Source organism: Lepidochelys kempii, chromosome 18, assembly GCF_965140265.1.
Source record: "Lepidochelys kempii isolate rLepKem1 chromosome 18, rLepKem1.hap2, whole genome shotgun sequence".
NCBI lineage: Eukaryota > Metazoa > Chordata > Testudines > Cheloniidae > Lepidochelys > Lepidochelys kempii.
This window is the reverse complement of record NC_133273.1, coordinates 15,624,835-15,647,411: the sequence shown is the minus strand read 5'-3', so window position 1 is coordinate 15,647,411 and position 22,577 is coordinate 15,624,835. Positions and strand designations below refer to the sequence as shown.

The following is a 22,577-nucleotide window of genomic DNA, read 5'->3' as shown; positions in this document are numbered from 1 at the left end:
TAATTGTAAGAGCCACCAAGTCACTCTTGCAGCTTTAAACCTTGAACCCACAGTCCCTTAAATGCATGCTTCACATTATGCAGGTGAACAGCCCAAAGGTTCCAATGGAACTACCCACATGCAGAACTGCTTGCAGGATCAGGGTCTTAATAATATTGCACGGACATCTACACACCCACCGCCCACTGATTAGCATCAGTTGGCACAGTGATTTTCCATGCTTTGAAAAGCAGAGCTGAGAAAAACATCTTTAGACACCAGTAAGTGCATCCTTTTATAGGATTGACTCTCTTTCTTTCTTCTGTTGGAGAAGAATGAAAGAACGAAAGAACATTTCTAACTGCATCCATAATCCAGTAATGTGTATCATAAATGCTTAGCCTACCATACAAAGAGGGTGCCCCAAAATGGTACCTGCAAGAGGTCTCTCGGAAGGAGATGTTTAAATCCCAGTGGGTGTGTATCCTGTTAAACAAAACAAAACAAAGAAAGAAAGAGGTAAGTGACGGAACACGACACCTTCCCACAGCTCAGAGACACACTCGGTCACACCACCAGCCGTGCACGTCTAGCATGCTCCCGTGACCTTCCCCCCGCCACTATCCCAAAATGCATGCTGCTGTGACGAGCCATGCTGCGCGCACATACCGGCCCCGGCGGGAGCCCACCACAGGCTTTGCGGTGCGGTCAATTAGAGCCCTGTGGGTGACCTGTGCAGTGACGAGAAAACTCCTCTCTCCTGCACGCAGCCACACTGATAGGCCAAGTGGGGTGGCAAGATGTTGTCTCAGCTAATAGGGCGAGCTCACGGGAAGCTGAACAGGCTCAGCACTGACATTGCATGAAGAAAATCCTGTATCAAGCCCCCTCCATGCTTCCCTGCCCTAGCTGTAAATAAATTATTAGCTATTTCCCATCTCAGAAATTAATTTTCTATATTCCATCACTCTGCCTGGTGATGAGCTGGAGCAGTGGATTCCAGATGAATGACATCCTAAATTTAGACCATGATGAGCAGCTGAGATTTTCTTCCGCTGCCATCCTTAGGATGGGCAGCATCCACCCTGATCTGAATCGGCTATGTTAGGATCTCTTCCCCTCAGCCTCAGGGGCACCCTGTAAGTATCAATTTTGCCTGGCAGCTTCCACTGTTTCATCAGGCCAATAGGATGGAAAACAATTCCCAACAACCAGGGGCCCAAGTTTTCCAGGGGGCATCTGTCTGCAGGCAAAACCTCACCACCACATCTGCCTGTGAAAAACCAGCCTCTGCAGATACAGGTTGCTGAGCGTGCTAAGTAAATCCGTCAGCAAAGAACGTGCATGGTGAGAGCCTCATGCACGTTTGTCTAATGACGGACATCATCTCTCCCATTCCATCTGGCCTTGATTCAGCAAAGTACTTAAGCAACATACTTGAAGTCCATCCAGTTACACCAATGGCCTAATCCAAAGCCTACTGGACTCGACGGAAGTGTGCTGACTTGAACGGGCTTTGAATCAGGCCAGAAAGTGCGTAAGCGTGAGCCGTGAAGTCAGTGGGACTTAAGCCCAGGGTTAAGTGCTCTGTTGAATAAGGATGGATTCAAGTTTGCACTTAAACTGGACTGGGATGGATTTAAGTGCTTTGCAGGAGAGTAGGGACATCTGCTTTAATTCTAGCTCTAAGAAACAGGTGAAAGCAATACTGAACTCTATTTGAAGTAATCACATATCCAAGGTATAGCACTACTGGGGGCTTTGTTCCTAATGAGAGAATATAACTTGTGTGTACTTCCTGTACGCCTGGCTCAGGAAAGGGAGTCTGGTTTCTTGTCAGTTGCGGGTGAGGGGACTGCTTGGTCTTTAGGTTGGTCCATGTTGTTCCATCCATCAAATCATGCTCAGAAGTGTATTTATTAACTCCATTAATTGCAAGTCCTATTTCTTGTCTCTGCCTCCCATTCAACAGCTTAGGAAACCTGCTCCAGATTTCCATTTTCCTGGCCTCACAGTTGCAGACAAAAAGATTACAGAAGCATCAGAGATGCTAAGATTACAGCAATAAAAGCTGTCGATTTTACTTCATAAAACACCAGGGGCAAGGAATGGGCAGCTGTTTAGCAGGGACAGAAGCAGAAGACCTCTATGGGTCTGATGCAATTATTATGGCTTTAGTGAAATTATAAGGGTGGGGAGGGGACCCCATTCACCCAGTCTGCCACCCTCGCGCATGGAGGTTTCGCGTAAGGTGGTTTTTCCGGGTTGAGAGTCTCGGGATCTCTCTTTCCACATTTAGATTTCAATTTACTAAACAAGACAGGTTATAAAAATGAGCAACTTCTAACAAAGCTCTGATCCGGGTTGGCAAAAGCCTGGGCAACTTGCATTCATGCTGGTGAACAGTACAGAACCATCGAAGCTTAAAGTAACGCCACTGATTTCAAAGCAGTTACCCCTGATCTGCAATGATAGGACAGCAAACTCAAGCCGTGGATTTTCAAGCTTGGGTAGAGATTTCTATTATTATTTAGTGATGCAGCATCAGATCTCCCAGCTCAGAACTCTTCATACATACTGACTCTTGCTCCTTACACCCTTCACATCTGTCACAGGCCTGCTGCCTGCCTTTCATCTTGCAAATCCCGTGCGTCCGTTGGAAGTGGACTCCCCCACTCCCACCCCTGATCCTCCTCCATCTAGTTGGTTATATTCTCTCCTCTTGTTGCTATTCAAGGCAAACACAAATGTGGCTGTATAGTTTATAGAGCAGAGAGCGCGCTGGAAAGCAAGAGACAGCTTGAGAGAGGAAGAAAGAAAAGGATTTTGTCTGATTATAAATTCCATTATCAACCTCAAACTCAGGCGAAGTTTACAAACTTTTCAGCCAACATTAGCCAAAGTTAGGGCTTGGGGTGAAATTCCTGCAAAACTGGGTTTTGCTCAAAATCAGGTATAACACGGAGGTGCCAGTTGAGTTTTACTTTGCGTTTTGGGGTTTGTTTGTATCCAGGGCTCAAAGCCCATGTGAATCTAATAGTAAAGAAAGGTTTGTCCTGTCCCCAGCAGAGCGCAACTGGTTAGTTTCACACAGCTCAGGGAGCTAGATTCACAGATTCCAAGGCCAGACAGGATCATTGTGATCACCTAGTCTAACCTCCTGCATAGCACGGGCCAGAGAACTTCCCCAAAACGATCCCTACGTTTTAGAAAAATATCCAAATTTAATTTAAAAATAGTGATGGAGAATCCACCATGACCCTTGGTACACTGTTCCAATGGCTAATTACTCTCACTGTTAAACGGTTACACCTTATTTCCAGTCTGAATTTGTCTAGCTTCAACTTCCACACCCATTGGATCATGTTATGCCTTTCTCTGCTAGAATGAGAGCCCATTATTAAATAGCTGTTCCCCATGTAGGTTCTTACAGATTGTAATCAAGTAAATCCTTAAGCTTCTCTTTGTTAAGCTAAACAGACTGCTCTCCTTGAGTCTATCACTGCAAGACAGGTTTTCTAATTCTTTAATCATTCTCGTGGCTCTTCTCCGAACCCTCTCCCATTTTTCAACATCCTCCTTGACTTGTGGGCACCAGATCTGGACACAGGATTCCAGCAGCAGTTGCATCAGTGCCCAATACAGAAGTAAAATAACCTCTCTACTCCTCCTCAAGATTCCTCTGTTTATGCATCCGAGGATCACATTAGGCCTTTTGGACACTGTGTAGCACTGGCAGCTCATATTTAGCTGATTATCCACCATGACCCACAAATCTTTTTCAGAGTCAGTGCTTCCCAGGATAGAGTCCCCATCCTGTCAGTATGGCCTAAATTCCTTGTTCCTAGATTATACATTTACATACTAGCATATTATTTGACATTTATGTATTAAAACGCATATGGTTTGCTTGCTCCCATTTTAGCAAGAGATCCAGATTGCTCCATCAGGGACCTGTCCTCTTTGTTATTTATCACTCCCCCGGTTTTTGTCTCATCCGCAAACTTTATCAGTGACGATTTTATGGTAGGAGCAGTGGCAGAGGAGCCAGCAAATAGTCAATCAAACCAACAAGCGGTGATGCCATTTTAGATTTAGTATTGATAAGTGGTGAGGACATCACTGAAGAACAGGACAACCTTGGTTTGAGCAATCATGATTTAATTCAGTTTGAACTAAATGGAAGGATAAACAAAAATAGGTCTGCAACTAGGGTCCCTGATTTCAACAGGGTAAATTTTAAAAAATTCAGGAAATCAGGGAAGTGGACAGGACTGAAAAACTCAAGGATCTAAATGTGGAAAAGGTTTGGAATTTCTTTAAGTCAAAGATGGAAAACTATCTGAAGCCTGCAGCCCAAACAGGGGGGGAAATTCATGGGTAAGGGCTGCAGACCAAACTGGATGAACAAGAAGCTCTTGACTGTCAAAAAGTGTAGAGGAAAAAAGTGAGAACTGCCAAAAGCCAGGCAGCACTGGATCCTGTAAAGGAAATTAAAACCAACAGTAAAAGGTTCTTTAGTCATATAAATAAAAAGAAAACAAGGGAAAAAGAAGTGGGACAACTAAATACTGAGGATGGGGTGGAGATTAGAGATAATCTAAGTATGGTCCAACACCTAAACAAATACTTTGCATCAGTTTTTGATAAAGCTAATGAGGAGAGTGGGAAAGTGGAAGAGTTGACAATGGGAATAAGGAGATGGAAGCAGAAATTACCACATCCAAGGTGGAAGCCAAACTCAAACACCTTAATGGAACTAAATCAGGAGACCCAGATAATCTCCAGCCAAGAATATTAAAGGAACTGGCACATAAAATTGCAAGCCCAATAGCAAGGATTTTAATGATTCTGTAAACTTAGGGATTGTACCTTAAGACTGGTGAATTGCAAATACTGTACCTATATTTAAGAAAGGGTAAAAAAGGTGATCTGGGAAACTACAGATCCATTAGTTTGATATCAAATGTATGAGAGGTCTCAGAACAACTTTTTGAAAGTGAGAGTAGTTAAGGACATAGAGGTAAATGGTAATTGGGATAAAACACAACATGGTTTTACTACAAAAGGTAGATCGTGCCAGACCAACCTGATCTCCTTCTTTGAGAGAATAATCAATTTTCTAGACAAAGGAAATGCAGTAGATCTAATTTACCTGGATTTCAGCAAGGCGTTTGATACAGTTCCACATGGGAAATTATTAGTTAAATTGGAGAAGGTGGGGCTTAATAAGAGACTCAAAAGGTGGGGAAGGAACTGGTTATAGGGGAGCCTACAATGGGTCATATGAAAGGTGAACTGTCAGGCAGCAGGGAAGTTACTAGTGAAGTTCCTCTGGGGCTTGGTACTAATCTTATTCAACGTTTTCATGAACGACACTGGCACAAAAAAGCGGGAGTGTGCTAATAAAACTTGCAGATAACACAAAGTTGGGAGGTATTGCCAATACCGAGGAGGACCGGAATATCGCACAAGAACATTTGGACGAGCTTGAAAACTGGAGTAATAGAAATGGGATGAAATTTAAAAGTACAGATTGCAAGGTCATGCACTTATGGACCAACAACAAGATTTTTTGCTGGAAACTGGGGATGCATCATTTGGAAGCGAAAAAGGAGGAGAAAGACCTGGGGCATATTGGTGGATCACAGGATGACTATGAGCTGCTAATGTGATGTGGTTGTGAAAAAGGCTAATACAATCCTAGGATGCATGGGCTGAGGAATTTCCAGTAGAGAAAGGGAAGCATTACCACCATTAAACTAGGCACTGATGACAACTGATCTGGAATATTGTGTGCAGTTCTGATCTACCATGTTTAAGAAAGATGAATTCAAAACTGGAACAGGTGTAGAGAAGGGCTACTAGAATGATCAGAGGAATGGAGAAACTACCTTATGAAAGGAGACTTTAGGAGCCTGGCTTGTTTTGCCTAACCTAACAAAGGCTGAGGGGAGATACAACAGAACTCTATAAAAGGGATGGAAGAGGAATTATTTAAAGTAAGAGCTAATGTTGGTACTAGAAGAAATGGCTATGAACCAGCCACCAACAAATTTAGGCCTGAAATTAGCTGAAGATTTCTAACCATCAGAGGAGTGAACTTCTGAAACAGCCCTTCCCCAGAGATCAGTAGGGGCAAAAAAAACCTAACTTGTTCTAAGACTGAGCTTGATAAATTTATGGAGGGGATGGTATGATGAGATTGCCTACAGCGCCATGTGGGCTATCCAGGACAGCTACTAGCAAATATCCCCAATGGCCAGAGATGGGACACTGGAGGGTGAGAGTTACAACAGAGAATTCTTTCCTAGGTGTCTGGCTGGTGGGTCTTGCACAGAGTTTAAGTGTTCACCATATTTGGGGTCAGGAAGGAATTTTCCTCCAGGTCATATTGGCAGAGACCTTGGGATAGACTTCTCCTTATTCTTCTCCCCTTTTCTTCCCTCATCAATCTTCTGCAATTCCTAGCATTTGATTTATATTCATTACTATCAACTTCCCCCTTCTTCCATTTGTTATATGTATATTTTATAGATGCCTTCACTTCTCCTCTAAACTAGACTGCTTTTTTAACCAATATGGTTAAAATGGTCCCAAATTTGATCTCACACAGCCCAATTTCCACTCCCATGAGAAAGGAAAACTTCCAACAACTTTCTACCTCATTTTAGCCAATCAAACTGTACTATACAAATGATCTCACGACAGCTGTATAGTGGGAACAGGTGGGTGTTACAGTCTCCTCTACCCAACAATATGCTCCTTGGAACAGGCTTGAAGTCAAATTGTAAGTTAAAAAAAAAAAGGAAGATTTTGCTTTCCCTATTCCGTTTTCTACAAACCAATCTGTCACTGTCCACAAAAGAAATCAAAAGCAACAATCATCCTGCTGGAGGGCTTGGCCCAGAGCTATGTGTAGATTAAATGCCGTGTTTGCCTGGTTACAATCTTGTGATATGCCTTCCAACAGAAAACTCACAATACAGAGGAGCTGCAACTAAGGTGACCCAGCCCTCAGGCTTCTGATGGAATCACACACATTTCACTCACGAGGTCTTCAGAACCCATCAATGGGCCAAATTCTACCTGGGGCCATGCGTACAGCATCCACCGCATTACTGGGATCCCCCAGTGCATGTGCACGCGTGCACACCCACACCCACACAGTGGGAGCTATCAGGCACATTGTGAATCACAGTAAGAACTGGAGATTTCTCCTCCAATACCAATGGGAGTTTTGCCTGCACTGATGTCAACACACATCTGTCTCTCTGCATGGGCCCTACAGCTCACAGCTACGTTGTAGATTCGCTCATTAGAATGTTACTTGACGTAGAAACCTAAGCACTTTCACCAAAAGCTCTCAAGCACTGTACAAAGATGCGGAGGCATCACTGTGTCCATTCTAGCGATAGGAAACCTGTGACTCACCCAGAGTCACACAGAAAATCAACGGCCGACCAATCTGGGAGCAACCAGTCCCCTGATTCACTGTGCTTAGACCCCTGGGCTATGAAACCTTCATGTGTCATAAAAGCAGCACTATCTAATCAATCCTCTCCTCACAGAATTTAGGTGCAGCGACTTGCTCAAGGCCAGGTGTCAGACCAGAGGCTAGAGCCCATGCGCTCCTGGCTCCTAGCCTTGTGTTCAGTCCATGCCTCTCTCCAACGCTACTACGGTGTTATTTGTCGGTCCCACTAAAAATCTCCTATTATCTAATATACAACTTCTCATGGGCTGCTGCAGCTGCCAGTCTGCCCAGGAAAGCAGAGCGCTCCCAAAAGCCAGAATGAGGTGACTCTCAATGAAGTTCAATGCAGCTGAACAGCCAGGTACAATAGCCTTGCCTCAGTGTGACAAGCAGGGGGAAAGGGAGAAGCGTATGTTAAAGGGATAGTGCAGATCCACACAGAGGCAGAGGCAGCTATTTGCCGAGATGGATAATTAAACACTCATATTTAGACAAATGAAGAGGTGAGAATGAAATTAAATCCTAATTATCTTTTTTGGGGGGAGACGGTAGTTTAACCAAGCACTCTTGCTGCGTTTCTATGGCGTTACCTCCAATTAGATTTCTGAGACTAATGTACATTTCGCTTTAACGGGTTATTCATTCAATTGAAATCAAATTACTAATAATTTGCAAGCTATCAGCTACACAAGCCGTCTTTGGGCTTTAGACAGACACTAAGCCAGTTCCTGACAAATTAATAACAAAACAGGGGAAAAAATGCAGGCAAGCAAGTGGCAGCGTAGCCACCTCCTCATCCGCCCAGATCTCAGCCGCGGTGTGATCAGTTCTGAAGTGTTTAATAAAAACGGCCAGATGGGTCCCACGGCAACAGGAGGGGACTGCTTCCCCGTGCTGTTTGTAACCCAGCCAGGCCAGAAAGAGGGTGAAATTAACAAACTGCCAGATCAGGTACATGAGTGAGGAGGGACTGGACTGCCATATTTTGGTTTAAAAAAAGAGAGAGAGGAAAAAATTACCCCAAAAATGTAACAGGAAGGGCTGGAGCAACTCAAGACATCTACAGAACGTGCTTTGGAATAAGAATGCAGCCCAAAATGAAAGCGACAGAGTTGGCAAAATAATGGCGCGCAGCTGGGATACTTTTTAATTTGCAAGTTGTTTCCCCCCTAATTTCTCTTTACCCCAGCGGTCCCTGCGTGCTTTCAACACCAAAGTAGTAACCCAGAAGAGGCCAGCAGAATGAGTCAGACATGCCCCTAGTGACCTGTCACTTCAGAGGGGGACCACAGCCTGATTCTGCAGCTGAGCTTTTACAGTGTACAAGTCACTTTACAACGGTTTCATTTCCTCACTCCAGCCACGCCACAGCAGGCTGCAGTGACCAACAGTGTGGCAGAAAAGAATGGGGAGTGTTGAGCAGCATTCAGCCAGCTCATTGCTGCTGGAGAAACAGGGCCATTCAAGGGCAGCTCTCCAGTTGCCCCTTTCTCAGTCCTTAAACAAGAGAAATAATGCTTCCATAGTATTTTTTTAATCCATTCAGTTCTCTAGTTTAGACAAGGCCACAGATCGAGGTAAAACCCAAGAGGGATTCCCCCAAATTCTCCAGATCAGAGAGAAAATTCAACTGAGGGAATGTAGGTAGGGAGAATTCAAGAGCCCAGTTTTACATACTATAGGGCTTGTTCCACAGCTCACTGTGGTCAAAGGGAGTCTTCCCAGTAATTGCAATGGGCTTTGGATCAGACCCTACATCTCATCTCCACATCTGCGAAAACACCACACTCGAGTGCACAGAAGAGATGCTGCAGATGTGCAGTTTGGGAGCAAAAATACACGCAGCTGTCACTCATGATGCTGCTGTGTTCAGAGGGTTGGAAAGTCACAGTCAGCCCCCCTGTGCCATTATCTCAGCGCCCACCACTGACAAGCCAGAGCATGTGGCTGTGAGTGTCAAGTGCATCATGGGAAGTAGAGCAGCCTACTGATTAAAGGAGGGTGGGCCTGGGAATCGGGAGTCCTGGGTTTCATTCCCTATCCTGCAGCGAACTTTTTGTGTGGCACTTCAGTTCATCAGGCCTTGCTCGGTCTGTCCATAAGGCTGGGATGACAATGATGGCTACCTCTTTGACACGCTTTAGGATTCCCAGATGACAGATACTACCTAAATAAAAACCATCAGCGTCCCTATGACAAAACAGGGGCACTGCAGCAAGGATAGAGATCCAAGAACCCACTGTGGGATGTATAAAGGCCCTTGAGGCCTGGATTTGATTTAATCTGATCTCACTTTTCCCCTGGTCCCAGCCCGGTACCCATGTCTTGGTCAGGAAGAGATTTCTCACCGTTTATCATTTTTTATCCTACAGTATCACTGTGGAATAAGGAGCCATTTCCCCTCTCTCTTAAATATAAGTCCTCATTAGATCAACTGCAGCTTCCTGGCACTCTGGACCAAATCCAGCATTTGCTTCCCAGATGGATCTTTTATTTATTGATTGATTGGAGTGATTGTTATTAAGCAGCAGGCAGATGTGACAAAGGAGGAAATGCAGGGAGGAAATCTCAGGCAGAAAGAGAAAGGAGGAGCAGAGCAAACAATTGCTGCGAGCACCACGTTACACCACCAGCAAGAGGTGGGACCCCCCCCCCTCCAACTGGTACCATTTGTCACAAGGATCAGGACAAGGGCTGCAGAATCCAATCCAACCGACTGGCCCCAATGCTCTGCCCCATTCCTAGCTCTCTTCAGCAGCTACAAGTTGGCAACAGAACCTGCTCTAAAGATAAGCCAGTTCAGTCCATTTCCCGGGGGAGCCAAGCAAGATCTCTGGTACCATCCGCTAGATGAGGCATGGAGGCTGGATGTCGTCGAGTCAGACCATGACACTGGACCAGTGGCAGGCCCGCTGACTAGGCTCTGCCAGAAGGGAGGCTGCATTGCTACATAGCCACTATCAGGCGGCATCACAGGGGCAAAGGCAGGGGAGGAAGAGGAGAGCGGAGTCTCAGACAAGGCACATTGTCCTGAGAAGGTTTTGCCTCGCACCTGACGGCTGTATCACAGGCAGGTGCATGCAACAGTTATAATAGGGGGCCTTCAGTTTGAACTTCAATCGATTAGGGAGTCAAAGAGCAGCAGCCTTATGGGATGTCAGAAATAGCTTTCCACTTAGAGAGCGAGGCATCAAAAGGGCTGACAGCAGCTAACCATTAAGGCTTACTGGAGATCAGCAATCTTGCTATTAGAAAATGGAAGCGGAGTGAAAACAGTGCCATGAGCTGGTTTTCTGGGCCGGGGAGGGAGAAGAATGAGTCTGCAGTTAAACGCCAGCGCACCATGTGCAGCAGGACCGAGAGCAGAGCTATGCAAACTACAGCTGAGTAGAGAGAGAAAGCTGCAAAACATCTGTCCCACTCCTTCTTGAATCAGGGTCTCCATTTCAAAAGGGACTTCCTAGAGGCACAGGCATCGGTCTTCATTAGAGCCATGCCCATGGTCACAGGCCCTTCTCCTTCTTCTGCACTCCTATTCCTCTCAAAACCAGCTTCGATTTCAGAACAACATTTGGAAAAGGATCCGGCCCACCACGTGGGCTCATTATGCAATCTGCTCCTGCATCTGCTGCTCTCATTCCTTTTTCAACAAGAATTTCATTGGCATTTTTAACCGGGCGCAGCGATTTGAGCCTATCCTGCATGTCACCCAGGCCAAACTACATATTTACAGGTAGCCAGTAATGGTTCCTTTGGAGCATTTGTAGCTGGTCAGGTCAAAAACTTTTACCGTTTTTAACAGGTGCTTAAGTATTATTGCCTCTTTTTATTAGTCATGCCATTACGGCCTGTTGGAGAATTACCCACATATGTATTTCCACGAGCAGTTACACAGCACATCATCTCAAAGCTCAGAGGCTTTCATTAGATCTCTTTCCTTTCCATCTTAAGAGAACAGCCAGCATCTAAAAGTATTAGTTAAATTCTCTCATGCCCCTGTGCTCAGCTGCCTGGTTTAAACCAAATAGGAGCTGAGGCTTGGTTTACATTTAAAACTCATCCTGGCATGGCTATGACGGGCAAAAGTCTGAAAAATCCACACCCCCCAGCCAGCACAGGTAAGCCAACAGAAACGAGCTCTTGTCCACCTAGCTAATGGCGTTCAGGGAAGTGGTGTTTCTAAACCAGCAGCACGCTGCACGTCCATTGGCACGCACTGTGTGTCTATACGCCAGCATAGTTATGCAGACACAGACTCTGTCGTGCAGACGCTGAGAAACCTCCTGTTAATCCTTCTGCTGCTTTACGGTTCCTATAATCCAGCACCTATGTAAGTATTGCCACTCCTGTTTGAAGGGCCTGTGGTAGCTATCCACAACGGTATGACTCAAAGGCAGTTTCAGCCCTAATTCTAAACTCCCAGGCTTCTGTTGGTTTAAGCCAGTCTCTCTTAACATTATGAATTCGGATTCTCCAAGCCGTCTAAGGGAGTTGGGCGCCACACTCCCACCGAATCTCAGTTGAAGCTGGTGCCCAACCTCCCTTAACTTCCTTTGAAAAAACACGGTGATAGTGTGTTCGTGTGCCGCCATGACAGACTAGCATGAGAGAAGGGACCAGTGTGGAGAGGTTTCAGCTCAGGTGCTAAGAAGGGGCAGCTTCGTCAATAATTCATCAAACATGGAAAAGGCTTCATTTTGCCTAAGTCCCAATTTAGCTCTGGCCTACTCAGTGTTTGTACCTGTGCAACTATTCAGTTGGGGGTGTGATCTATTACCCAACATAATTATGCTGGTGGAACCCCTTGGGTGGATACAGTTATGCCTGTATAAATGTGCCTTAAACTGGTATAGCATACTTCCTTTCCTGTACGGGAACAGGCTAGCAACACTAGTATAAAGCACCTGCCTACTGATATAACTGCGTCCACACTAGATGCGTTGTACTGCTTTAACTAAACTGAGATAGTTAAGGCAGTACGACGTGTGTGTGTGGAGAAGTCCCTCGAAGAGCGAGGCTTTCTGCAACCAAAGGCCTGAAGCCATCGCTCCCTGGCACGTGGATGGCCGCTGCTGGAGAGTTTACAGTCAGCGCGTCAAACGTTACAGCAGGGGGTCTCAAACTTTTCCTTTTGAGCCCCCCCCCCCCCCCAACATGCTATAAAAGCCTCCAAGGCCCACCTGTGCCACAACACCTGTTTTTCTGCATATAAAAGCCAGGGCCACCATTGGGGGTAGCAAGCAGGGCAGTTGCCTGGGGTCCCATGCCAGAGGGGCCCCCGCGAAGGTAAGTTGCTCAGGCTTCAGCTTCAGCCCCGAGTGGTGGGCCTTGGGGCCCCGGGCTTCAGCCCCATACAGTGGGGCTTCAGCTTTCTGCTTTGGGCCCCAGCAACTCTAATGCCGGCCTTGCTTAGCGGCCCCCTGAAACCTGCTCGCGGCCCCCTAGGGGGCCCCAGGCCCCTGGTTGAGAAGCACTGCATTACAGTAACAATCCCAGCACAGGAAGCTGGCTGGGAGAGAGAGGATTTGAAACTTTCTGTTTCCCAGATGCAGGGCATGCTCACAGAATGCTAATGTAAAATGTGTGAAGCAGGGCTCACGATGTCTCGCTAAAAGATGCATCAACTCACCTATAACCACAGGTCACCTGGATCTCTGTACAGGGACCCAAGCTCATGTCAGTTACCAGGTCTGGTTTACTTAACTTTGTTATATGCACCAAAAGCAACTGCTGAGCATCTCTGACTCCTTCCAACACCTCCTTCCGCAGATGTTCAGTAACGTGAGGGATCAGGACCTAACAACATGCTCGCAGGCAGAGGCGTGACCTCACTGGCTACTTTATTACACCATCTGCAAAAAGACCCCTCCGTCCTCGACTATGTAAAGGGCCTGCAGAAAAGCGCCCATGGTGCAAAGGAGATGGCAAGTCACCATCATTACAAACTACTGTTTGCAGAATTAATAACGGGATATTTATATTTGACAGTGTACCTTTCTGCCAGGGCCTCCCAGCACTTTCCAAACATTCAGGAATCTTTGCAATAGTACTCCAGCAAGATTGGTAAATATTATTGTACCCGTTTTACAGAAAAAGGGTAGGGGCTACTTTCTTGCTGATACAGCCAGAGGGGTGCAGAGATGCAGTGGCCAAGCAACAGTGGCTACGTATACTCTCCCTATGTAGCACAGATGACTTCAAAGAGTGCTCAGCAGCAGCACCGACTACCCCTTTAAGAAGTTGCAGCATCCACTCCCCGCAGTAGCAACCTCAAGCACTAGCCGGCACACATGGGTTGGGATGGCAGGACCCTCTGCCACGCCCCTAATCTGCCCAGCCATATCCCTTCTGCAATGCACAGAGCTGACAGCTGCACTAGTCGATCCTCCTCCACCATGCAGTCCAAGAGCACCAGAATCCAGACATCCTGCTCTTAAAGTGCACCCACAAGGAGAACCATTGCCTAATGTCCCCTCGCGTGCCAGTGGCAAAGGCTGGACCAGAACTCAGGAGACTGAGCTCACAGACCCCTGTTCTGCTCACTAAGCACCATTCCCTTTTCGTTAAACATGGCAAGCCTTCCTGGCACACATTCCCTCACATTGATACTGGGGGTGGAAGGAGACGTTTCATAAAAGTGAAATCGGAAACAAAAGCATTCAAAACAACAGAGAGAGAAACACACTAGGACTGGCTTCATTCTGACCTCACTCCCTTGCGACCACAGCTTGGCATATTTCTTCCTCTCCCCTGGAGGCAACGACACCTCCGCCCAATCCGTCACCACTATGGGAGGCTGCAACAGGTGAATGAAAACAGGACGCAGATGGCGCACCAGCTGTCATGTCTGTTACACAGCTAGCCTTTATGATGAGGACGTTGGCCTCCCTGAAACCAGGGTGACCACGCCCTCCTCCCTCTCCACTGTGATGCTCATGACGAGAGAGCGAGCACAGCAAGCACACGTACACTGCAGCAGAGCAGTGACCAGAAGGGATCCAGCTACTTTCTACCCATTGCTCTCCCCAGAGCCAGCCCTAAGCAATGGCACCTGCTACCCCTCTGACCCACAGCTCCACCTGCAGACGAGCTCTGGGCAGCTCAGAGGCTTGCGTCTTTCACAGAAGCTGGTCCAATAACAGATATGACCCCACCCACCTCGTGTCTCTAATACCCTGGGACCAACACGGCTACAACAATGCTGCAAGTTCCATCTTTGGGCATTCAAGGCCAAGGGGTGGGAGTGGGTGTAATGTGCGCTTTAAAGGTGTAAGAGCTAGAGCATTAGGAGATTCCTGAAGGTGAAGGTGTGAGCAGCAGGTGCCTCCTGGTGGGGTATCGAAAATGCACTCTCTCTTTCTGGTGATTACTGCATCCATCACTGCAGTGCCTGGCCACATTGGAGCCGCCTCTGCCATTCTAGCCCTTCATCAAGACATATGCGTGAATAGCTCTGGGACAGGACAGAGAGCACAAGGTGTCTCTGTCTCTACACAGACACACCCACATAGCAGCCAGACCAACTTTACCAAGCTCTCTTTCACCTCCACGCTTTACTCCCCCTCCACCTTCCAAAGGTCCCACCTTTTACAACAGATTCCCTGGCAAAGTGTTTGTGTGCAATGAATTAGGCTACATATTCCCTGCAGCCATTTTTTGCTCGCCACGAGGAATCTCCAAGGCCCGGGCTTTAGGAAGAATACCACCTTCTGAATACCACCTTCTGTGACATCAGGCTACAGGCCTGATCCTGGGCAACAATGCTGCAGCATCGACCCCACCCCCCCCCACTAGCACAAATGGGGCCCAGACTGGGCCCCTAGAGGGTACCAGAGTCTGCGACTACTCTGGAAGGCTCCAGAGAGGTACTCAGCGCAGGCAGCTCCGGCTAAAATGCTCAGCTCCTCTCAGAACGAAGCTCTGTCTTAGCAAGAACTGTAGGCACAGAGGGCCTCTGATCCAACTCCCACTGAAAGCCAATGGAAAGAGGATTGGGCTGGTCTGAAAGTGAAAAAGCGAATGCAATATCCCCACACAGCCCCTCTACAATGGCAGCAAAGTGGGGTCAAAAACGTCTCTATGGAATAAACAGGATTCAAAGTAACTGGAAAGCATGATCCTCTCCGCCTAAGAATTCAAAACAAGGTTTAGACTGAGACCTTCCAATAAACTGATCGAAAAAATGGAAGGAGGGGCAGTGAAATGGTGAGCGGAAGGACCAGGAGCTAATGACAATTAAGGAATATTTTTTTCTGCATTTCCTAATAAACAAGGCCAAGCAATTACTGTAATTAAAGATTTAAGATAAAAGCACTTTATATTTTGGGGGCCCTGAATATCAATTAAATATTTATTATGTTACTCACAATCCTAATGAGAAAGCCTAGCATTGTAATTTTTGCCGAATTAAAAGCATAATTAAAGGAGGGTGGGGGTGGGAAATTATGGTAGCTTCTTGGGACTGTTTAGCCAGGTTCATGTGTGTGCGCACATGTGAGAGAGAGCGCGCGAGATGCACCTGCCCCTCTTCCAATTAATAACCCTTGGCCAGCACCGTTGACCATCTACTGTGATGGGTGAGCAACTCTTGGTTATAGACGGGCTTCACCCGAGGGGCCAGGCTACTCTTTCGACTCCCTTATTCCTGAGATCGCAGTTGTTACACGTAGCGGTTTCTGCTTGGAGGAAAGGGGAAATGGCTTATCTGCTCAGGAGCAAGAACGCATAAAACACAGAAAAGCAATTACATGCCTTAAGTTTCCACTCCTCTGTTTTTATAGAGCTTGTCTGGGAATCTGAGCGATTTTATGCATTAGAGAGAGATGATGATCAAAATGAGTAGCAATGACATGCATGGGGGGGCCAAGATGCAGCCGCTCGGGATATTTATTTTCCTGTGGTTGTAGATCCTATAAACAACATATTTCTCCGGAGGGATGCAAGAACCCAAAGTTCTGCAGCTGGATACCAGGGGCAACGAGGCTTTTCACGAGAGCCAAACTTAGGGGATACCTAGGTGTGACTTACGATTTTCAATTCCCTTTTCAGTTCTGCATCAGTTTTAGGTAGGAGGAGTGCACACAGTACAGAGAGATGTTCAACACACACACACACACACACACTTTCCTTACGTTTTACTGACTATTTTTAACCCACAGCTCTTTCAACACATCTACCGTAATACTTACCATCACATTCTTCAGGCCAAGCCTGGGATTTTGTCTTTAGCAATCTGACATTTCCAATTAGGAGCATAAACACCTCCCTCCCCCGCCTGCCACTGTTCTGTTTACCAACACCCAAAAGTTTTTAAGGGTTCTAGATCACCGCGGTCCCGTTAGGACAAACTGGAACGTAGGGCTAGATCTTCAGCTGGCGTGAACCCATGAAACTTCAGCATCTTTATACCAGATGAGGATCTGGCTCCTAGACTTTTGCCACGTTCTACCATCTGTGACTGAAAAGGCCCCATGCAGCACAGTCACTGAACACTGGACGGAGGGTCAAATGAGATTATCGTCTAACGGCCGAGTGCCACTAGTACGAGGTAAATTCCATGGTACATCTACTGAAGGCTCCATAGACCCTCAGCCTCTCCAAACAGGAGTGAGTAGGTCACAGTAAGGAACACAGAGCAGGAATCCCCCTTCCACTCTTTGCATATAACGACTATATATCTGCTACATCTACACTTTCATTTCCAATTCAGGAGATGATGCCAACAGGCAGCCTTTGAACTTGAGCTTCCCGTGGCAGCTCTGGCACGGTCCCATGACCCGCCGTCAAGTGCTCTCCGTCTCTGGGCTCGCAGTGCCACCATCCCACAGCCGGAAAGTACCTTCTTTTCATGATACTGATATGCAGATCCTCCTCCTGCTTCACCTCAGGGTGTTGACCATTGGCCTTGTCACTCTCCTCGCTGTCGTCGCTATGTGAGAAAATGGAGGGCAGCTCTTTCTTTGGGAGCCTGGTGGGAGGCAGAGGGATTGTTCTCTTCTCGGCCAGGCGACCCCGGTTCTGGCGAGCAGAAGGAATTGGCACAAAAATCGGGGAGAGGGAAGAGAAGGAGAATTTGATTAGGCAACTCAGGACCAAAAAGCTCTCCTCAAAATTGCTACGTTGTGAGAGTCAGTGCCCAGTTAACACGGGTGTGAAGGTTCAAATACAGGTGACTTTCAAGGGGGTTCTCATGACTGTCCCACTCAGCACAAACTTGCTGCAGCTCTAACAGGCAGACACTTCCCATTCCCTAGGCTCTTCCTGCTGGGCCAGGTCAACAGGAGGGAAAGACAACAGCAGAGCTAGGGCCCAGCCCACCTCTCTCCAAGAGATTTCCTACTACCTATATAGGATAGATTTTATGCATAAGAGGGGAGACTCCCTCCCAGCACCAAGGCTATGCTCCAATTAAGTTCACCTTAAGCCCTATTTTGACTGAAGTGGTGCATAAGGGGAGGGTGGGGAGCCACCCCAGACACACACAACCTCTTGCAGGCTTTCGACACTGAGGTGAATTTCCCCCAGCCAGAATACCTACAGGCCTGACCCACCCCCCGAACTCTCAGTGACTCTACTAGAAATTCCCCGCACCGTCTGATGGCAAACTCTGTCCTTCTGTAACAGCAAACAGTCTGTACTACCGCAAACGTGAAGCTATCACCACAGCGGTTTTCGTTGTCCTTTTCACACACCCCAGCTGAACGGGATGGATTTTAACAGAGGAAGGAGCTTGTGCAAACTCTCCCGGGACAGTCCTGCCCAAGTTCGTCAATTACCACGCAACTCTTGAGAAAGCCAAAGTACAAACAAATAGACTGAAAGCTCTTGAGGCAGGGACTGTCTTTTTGTTGTACACGTGTACAGCACCTGGCACAACGGGGCCCTGGTCCCAATAATCTCATTTACGACTGGGGTAGTGTAACCCAGTGGCTCTCAACCTTTGCGGACTACTGTATCCCTTCAGAAGTCTGATTTGTCTTGCGCACCCCCAAGCTTCACCTCACTTAAAAACCACTTGTTTACAAAATCAGACATAAAAATACAAAAGTGTCACAGCACACTTACTGAAAAATTGCCCCCTTTCTCATTTTTACCATGTAATTATAAAATAAATCAATTGGAACATAAATATTGTACTTACATTTCAGTGTATAGTGTATATAGAGCCGTATAAACAAGTCATTGTCTGTATGAAAATTTTAGTTTGTACTGACTCCGCTAGTGCTTTTTATGTAGCCTGTTGTAAAACTAGGCAAATATCTAGATGAGTTGATGTACCCTCTGGAAGACCTCTGTGTAGCCCCCGGGATACACGTACCCCTGGTTGAGAACCACTGGTGTAACCCACCGGTGAGTGTGTGCCACAGGTCCCCCACTCTGTGCCTGATCCACAGAGGATGAGAGTTTGTTATAGCCCTGGTTAGGGAATTTTGGCTTTTTAGCTCAAGCTGTAGAAGCTCACGCTTCCTGCTCAGGAGCACACTGATTCACTCCCAGGTCCATCAGGCAAGATGGCAACCATCACATTCGCACACCCGGTATGAAAGGGGTTTAGGAGACCTGAGACAGACCGATACAAAGCTAATATCCTTGCCCTCTAGAGCTTAAAGTCTAACTAGACATCAACATAAATACAAGATTAGAAGGGGAATCATGAAAGCAGTGAAGTGAAGCAGGAGTCCTGTGACCTCCCTGCATGCATGCATGCATCATCTTTGGTGGGAAAGGCAAGGCCTTGTGGCCCTCTCGGCAGGAGCGTGCTTTCGGGAGGGACTTGCAGAGAGAAGAAGGTGAAGTGTGTCAGGCCAGGTCAGATAAATGCAAAGCAACATTTCCCCTCACAGAGGTTCACAGAGGCTGCAGCTCAGACCTTCCAAATAATCCTGACAAATGAAATGCTCTGGAAAAGCAGGGGAGAGCTACTGGATAGCTGAATAAACCTCAATGTAAGTCTTTTTTTTTTTTTTTTCATTAAATACATTTCAAACTTTTCCAAGAACGCCAAATGAAAACGTCTCTTCTGCGTCTGCCACTGACTTTCCAGTTATGTTAATTAAGAGGAGCCCTGATCATGGCAACAATTAGCTACATCCACCTAAAGGTGTAACCCAAAGGAGGCCTGTTAGCTTCCCATTCTCATGCATTTCAGAGCCAAAGCAGCTGCTGTGAGCAGCAAACATCAGGGGACAGAGAAGCAATGGGTCAAACTGGCCTGAAAATGGGGGAAACCTTCATACGTAGGGGATAAGACACTCCCCAGGAAGAACATTTTCAATTTACTTGCAAATTATTCCTGGGGCAGGGTGGGAGGAACTGGGAGTGGTGAGTAAAGAGGTGGTGGTGGAGTCCAAACCCTTGTGGAACAGCAACAGGGCAAACCCCTCTAAGTCCTTGGACATCCCAGGCTTTGTACGGATCTTGGGACATGCTGCAGCGGGCAGGATGGCTGTTTGATTCCCAAGTGCCCACCCTCAGCTGCAAAACAGCACATTTGCCAGAGCTGAGTGAGTTGGTCTGAAGCCTACATGAGGGGGTAGCTCAGGGGCTTCCAAGAGACGATGCTACAGACAACGGCTGTCACCCCAAAAACACACACCTACTTCAGCCTGCCTCCTTCAAGATTACAGGAGACCCAACCACGTGGTTCGTACAAAGAGCAGTTTCTAAAGTCTATAAGGCCTGGAGGAACTTGCCCGGGAGGCTCTGCTTCCCTCACCCCAGACACCTTCCACAGGTTCGGGGCTTCTCCTCCCCACTTGGCTCCCTCCCGCTCTACTGCATACAGTTCTCTGTTAGCAAATCTGTACAGAGCTCAGCTTCTGTCTAAAGCGATCCTTCGTAGCTATGGCGTGTGTGGCGTGTTCTGTGAAAGGGTCCTGTTTGCACCTGGCTCCAGTCACGCTGAAAGGCCAGGGCTGAAAATCAGTTGGCTATATCATCCCAGAGCTTTATATATTTTCCTGAAGTTGCAATTTATCATAACAATTAAAGGGGGTGGAGAGGAGGGTGTGCAAATTTCGGCGGCAAAATAATTGCAATATGCTCTCTGCTGTGACTTCGCAGGCTAAAGAGAACAGCGCTGATCAGATAATAAAAACCATTTTATGGCCATTACGGTACCTTAGAGCAGTTACCAGGTCTCAGTGACTGCTCAGGGACTCATCAGACCTAACAAGAGTGAGAGTGCGACAGAAAAGGAGGCACTAAACCTACAGAAAGAGCCCACCAGGCCATGAACAGAACTAATGGCCTTACTACAACACAGGTTCTTCCAACATTTATAATACTCTGCACCTCTATAAATTCATTCATTTCACTTAAACCCCAGCACAAAGTGTGGTTCAGTGGCACCCCCCATCTCCTCCCCCAAAGTCACAACTGCATCTGACAAAAGGCAAGCGCTCCATTCCTACCGGCTTAAAAGTGATTTGAGAGAGACTCTCTCTACTTAAAAACAAACAAGCACCCAATGACAGAAAATATCCACTAGGCTTCGAGCCAGGTCTAGCTACACCTGGACTGTGCTCTCTTGTTTGATTTGCTCAAGTGGCACCCAGACCTGATCCGAAAAAGGGACAACCTAGTTGCACTGAAGGGCCTGATTCTCCACTCCATTGTGCCCACGTAATTGCACTAAAATGGAATGGAGTCTAAACTGATGTTTAAGCCCATGTGGCGGAGTGAAAAACGGACCCTGAGTATTTAATTTTAAAATGCCTAAACTGTGCTACTGAAAACTTACTAGAATGTTAAAAATGAATTGCAGTGTTTAAAGTTTTATTTGTACTATTATTCCATTGAGGGGTTGTTTTGTGTTTCTCCCAGGTCAGGCAATTAAACAGACTGGAAGAGTCAATTCTGTCCTTTAGTTTTGTCAGTTTCCAATCAATTTCACTTTCTTAATCCATGCAGGGGTATTTACTAGTGGACACAAACTTGCATTTATATTGGGTATACAGGCAACTACAGGCCTGATCCAGAGTATGCTTCAATCAAGGGGACTCTTACCGCTGATTTCAAAGGGCTCTGGATGAGGCCATGGGTGAGTAAAATAGAACTGTTAATCAACACACTGGGCCTGATCCAAAGTCCACTAAAGACAATGGAATTGTTCTCTCTCGGATCAGATCCAACATCCCTTGTCAATGCCATAGGCGGATTACATCAGCAAGAGGCACCTGTGCAGGTGAACACTGTTAATACAGGTACCAGCAGATACTTGGATTCCGAGTGGTTCAATGTCACAAGTGGCAGGTAGTTAAGCATGAATTCAGCAAAGCGATGCTATGTGCCAGTATGCATTCAGAAACTGCAATGGCATTATTATGTATAGGTAGGTAGGGGCTTTATAGATATTTGATGGAGCCTCGGCATCTTGCAACTAGGAAGGCTTGTCCATGTGGCAGCAGGATTATGTGCAGGTCTCATACATTAGCAGGAGGCTGCAATAGTTGAATTGCAAACACTGCAAGAGAATTTTATTCTTTTCAAAACACACTGTTCCCCTTTATTTACTTTTTATATTCATAACATGATGAACGCTGGGGTTTCTGAAAGCCCCCTCGTGCATGCCTACGCCAACCTCTCAATGTCCCTTTACAATAATTTCTTGCATCAGAGCCTTGAAAAGCTAGAGAGTCCAGAGGCCTCTCCTGTAACTCTACCTTTGTAGGGTAAACGCTCCACGTGCAGCAGGGTCCTGAACCCCAGCAGTTCCCGTCAGAAACACAGGGCTTGTAACTTGCAGCCATGAAACCCAGGCCCACATGCTGTGTGTCTTCAGGGAATAACTCCTTGTCTATCAGCAGCCCAAGTTCAAGAGGACACTTTTCCCCCAACCCCTTTGTGCTATTTCTCGTTCACCCCTGCTCCTGTTGCAGAGCTGCATATGTCACCCAAGCTCACATTACAACTTTGGAGGAACAAACACTTAGCCTAATCCACGGCTGACATAAAGGATGATCTATCTTGATGGTCAGAGCGTCACTTGAGCATCACTTGTTACTCCCAGAGTCGTCCTGAATTTATATAATGGCCCCTGCTATCTCCGCAGCAGGAAGGCAATGCCTCTGCTAGAGAAATGCAGAGCACCCAGTGAGGTGTATGAGTTTTTTAGCAAAGG

General features: G+C 46.7%; 1 protein-coding gene across 10 annotated transcripts in view; it reads right to left on the bottom strand.

Annotated features, from left to right (window-relative positions):
- SAMD11 (sterile alpha motif domain containing 11) overlaps positions 1 to 22,577 on the bottom strand; it is a 183,178-nt gene that overhangs the window by 104,851 nt on the left and 55,750 nt on the right. For 8 of the 10 annotated variants that reach the window (XM_073317122.1, XM_073317116.1, XM_073317117.1 and 5 more), the window contains exons 3-4: positions 17,295 to 17,473; positions 415 to 465 (exon numbers count right to left, since the gene is read on the bottom strand). In XM_073317122.1, the coding sequence (XP_073173223.1) occupies positions 415 to 465; positions 17,295 to 17,473 (230 nt within the window). The remainder of the gene's footprint in view (positions 1 to 414; positions 466 to 17,294; positions 17,474 to 22,577) is intronic. The other 2 variants (XM_073317118.1, XM_073317119.1) reach the window with 2 other exon arrangements.